General features: G+C 45.4%; 1 protein-coding gene across 1 annotated transcript in view; it reads right to left on the minus strand.

Annotated features, from left to right (window-relative positions):
- Window positions 1–2,618: 2,618 nt before the first annotated feature.
- The window catches only part of LOC104403335 (major facilitator superfamily domain-containing protein 4-like), a gene marked incomplete at its 5' end in the record, with an annotated part of 4,918 nt that continues 4,048 nt past the window's right edge, over window positions 2,619–3,488 (minus strand). Inside the window, one exon of the mRNA XM_010011433.1 lies at window positions 2,619–2,914. Within this exon, the coding sequence (XP_010009735.1) occupies window positions 2,850–2,914 (65 nt within the window). The remainder of the gene's footprint in view (window positions 2,915–3,488) is intronic.

The raw sequence follows: 3,488 nt of genomic DNA on the forward strand, positions 1-3,488 counted from the left end.
TAACCAAGTCAAGAGACAAAGCACGTTATGTTGTAGTGAGTGTCTTAACTTCCTACACTGGAGACTTTATTTCTAGACACAGTCTTTTAGAGCCACCTGCAATCTGGCACCGCTTTGGTGCTCATTGCAGTTGGGTGAACTTGCCTGGGAGAGAATAGCTTCTCAGTCTAACTTCTTTTTAAAGTAATACCTTATAAGAAGAGTATCTTAATGCCATTGTGTTTTTAAAACAAATGCTGGTATGTAATGCAAGTACATAAATAGCCAAAGTTTTCAGTAATTGTTCAGTGTTACTAAATTTGCTTTTATTTAACCTTCCAAGATGATAACATATTAGGAAGACCTTCAGCATGTTGATATCCAATTGGAAACCACAACATGTGATCACTTTGCTTAGAGGAGATCTGCAGTTATTTGGACACATTTCAGGTTTGAATACAATTTGGAGGCAAAGTTCTAAGGTGCAAACCTTACTTTGGAGGAAGTGCACTGTAATGACACTTCAAAGTAACAGGGGCTGCTTGTAGAGCGCATTGGCTGTTGTTCTTCAAACATAATGAAGGTCTTTCCTGAGGAATCAGGTGACTTTTCTATTGCTTCAATTTTTGTGCAAAAAAAAGAAGAAAAAAAAAAATCAATGTATTGCAATCTTTTTTAAAACTGGGGTGGGAATAGTTAAAGAAAACTATTTTATGTAAGAACTGACAGAGGGATTTGCTTTGTATAATGCAAGCTGGCTTTAAAAAAGCATTGTAGCAAATTATTCAAGTCAATCATATGTTAATAGTTATGTGCAACCAGACATGCAAAACAATTGTATTTTTTTAAATAAATATTTTTAACAAAGCTGCTGCTCTTTTTGCCTCTTTCTTTTGGCACCAGATGTAGGAAACCGAAAGTTACAGCTGCAGAGCTGCTGGCTCTGTGATGCTGAGGGAGCTGAGACCTCGAGCTAACCTGCCCCTTCTCCCCAGCACAGGCTGGCCCAAGTCCCACCTGCCTGGAGCCAAGAGATGGAGCTGCTGTTGCACCATCTTTTTGCCAAGTCAGGTATTATTTGGTGAACGCTTCCTCTGGTGAGTAGCTCTGTTCTCAGGGTGGAGATTTGAGCTGTCAAATACACCTCTACCATAAGGAATCGTTACCCTGACATTTAGCTGTGTATTAGCAAGCTGCAAGGACATCATGAGATGGTTTTGAATAGCTGACAGTCCCTGGTGTGATACACATGGAATGGGAGCAGGCTGCTTTCCAAATCAACTCCCTCATTGTATTGTTTCATGCTCGTTTCCTCTGTACAGGGATGGAGAGAATGCTGTCATGGTGGGAGGGGCTCCTCTATTAATGACAGATTGGGGGGTTGCTGCAAATGGGCTTTGCAGTACATGCTTTTTCATCCTGGGTATCTCAAGGAGAGTAACAGTGGCATCCTCTGGTGCCAGAGGAGAATTACAGCACGTACCACCCAGGATGTGAGGCTGGAGGGTACCTGGAGACAATGGATGAGTTCAGCCCAGAATTCACCTCATTTCCCTCCTTCCAGCAGTGGCCTGATGCTCACTCAGCTTTAGGTCTACAAAGGCAGTTGGAGGAGTCTGTTCTCTACAGCCCCACCCCTGGGAGCTTCTGAAGGTAGTTTATGGAAGGCAAGATCTGCTTGGAAAAACAGAACCACTAAAGCAAATGGAAGTTAAACAGTTGTTAGATTTAGGCTGAGTTTCAAAGCTAAGAACTGGTGAAGGTGGTAGGTGACACAGTCTTAGCCAGAACTAGCTGAATTACCCGAGTCCAGTCGTGCTGAGAATCTAGCAATCAATCACCTTTAATTAAACACTGCTTTATATACACACGTACATATGTACACCCACATACAGCAGTTAAAGCAAAAAGTACATGTCCAGTCACTCACTGAAGAAATGGATGGATGGAGCTTTACACTCTTCTAAAGCCAGTCCTTTCTTCATCGCTTGGAATAGGTCATGCGTGGGCTATGAGAGTACCTTAAGGAAGGCACCTGGATAATAAGTATTGCACAGATTAAGCAGCTGGAGGCTGGCTCCCAGATACCTCTGTTTAAGCTTCAACTGGAAGCTAGAAATAAAACCACCCTAAAAGACACTGCGACTGTAGCAGCTAAACTAGTGACTGAAAGCAAAACAAACCACAAGTCATTTTTGACTCAGAACCAAAATGAAAGCTCATGATTTTAATAATCAAAGAGGCCCTGGCATGCTGCATAAGACACTGTCTTAGTGAACATGGCTGATACTGTGTGAGAGAGAAGAATCAACTGTGCAAATATAGATAGGTCCTGCTACTGCTGTGCACTTGGTGGGTTGGCTCTACCACTGGTGTAGGTTTCCCCTTTGGCAGTGTACACGGAGGTGACACATACTCGAGTCAGTGTGACACAGAAAGGAATCAAATCCAGTATTGTGCTATGAAGTGTATGTTACAGGCCAAAAGAAAGCTTCAGTTCAATGACTAAGCCAGGAGATAGTCTTACCTATGGGACAGAGAGAACCTTTTCCTTCGCCCCCTCCATCCTGAACTGGTAAGAAGGTTCATTGGCAGGAGGAGCTGCTCCCATCACCCCTCCATACACCGACACCAGACGCAGGCTCAGGCTGATGCTGACAGTCTTTTTGGTGTGTGTGACACGGGCAACTTTGTGCTTAGCTTGACGCAGTGTTTTAGGATGTTTTCTTGATTCTGACTTACCCAATCTCTCTAATGTGCTTTTGATTGCAGAGAACTCGCATGATTCAGTCATTAAATGTGAAATCATCCGTAAGAGTAATGCTTCATTGTGTGGTGGTTTATTGCTTGTCTAGGGCTTGGCCGCTGCTTTAGCGCTGGTACTGCCCAGTGTCGTCTCTCACTGCTGCTTTGTCAGGGGAGGCATCGTCCATGTCTGCAACATTGACATGAGATTTACATCAGGAGAGCAGCAAAGTCCAGAGGAGCTGTGGCTGCCCCATCCCTGGCAGTGCTCAAGGCCAGGTTGGACACAGGGGCTTGGAGCAACCTGCTCTAGTGGAAGGTGTCCCTGCCCGGGACAGGGGGTTGGAGCTGGAGGAGCTTTAAGGTCCTGTCCAACACAAACCATTCCATGAAGACAGGCCTCCATTTCCAGTAACCTGGACAAGTGTTTCTGCCTGTCACACAAAGCACCTTTTACCCAGGGAGCACACAAAACCAAACAGCATATGCATAATGAGGTGACAGCAAGAGAAATCCTTCCCAGCCAGGGAACAGCACAGGGAGGCTTGTGCTACTGTCCAGCAGCACCATAGTGCTTCTACAGCCAGTCTATGGGAGTTTGGTCCTCCACAAGCCCTACTTTTTCCCTTGCTTCTCCACCAGCAAGCCCCGAGCTGGGGCTGCCGAGGCTCTGAGGGCAAGTCAAAGCAGGAAGAGGGGGCAGGAAGCAGCAGCAGCAGCAGAATAACCGTTTCCTCGCGGTTTTCACCCTGGCTGTGGAGCGG

This window comes from Nestor notabilis, unplaced genomic scaffold, assembly GCF_000696875.1.
Source record: "Nestor notabilis isolate BGI_N333 unplaced genomic scaffold, ASM69687v1 scaffold33373, whole genome shotgun sequence".
NCBI lineage: Eukaryota > Metazoa > Chordata > Aves > Psittaciformes > Psittacidae > Nestor > Nestor notabilis.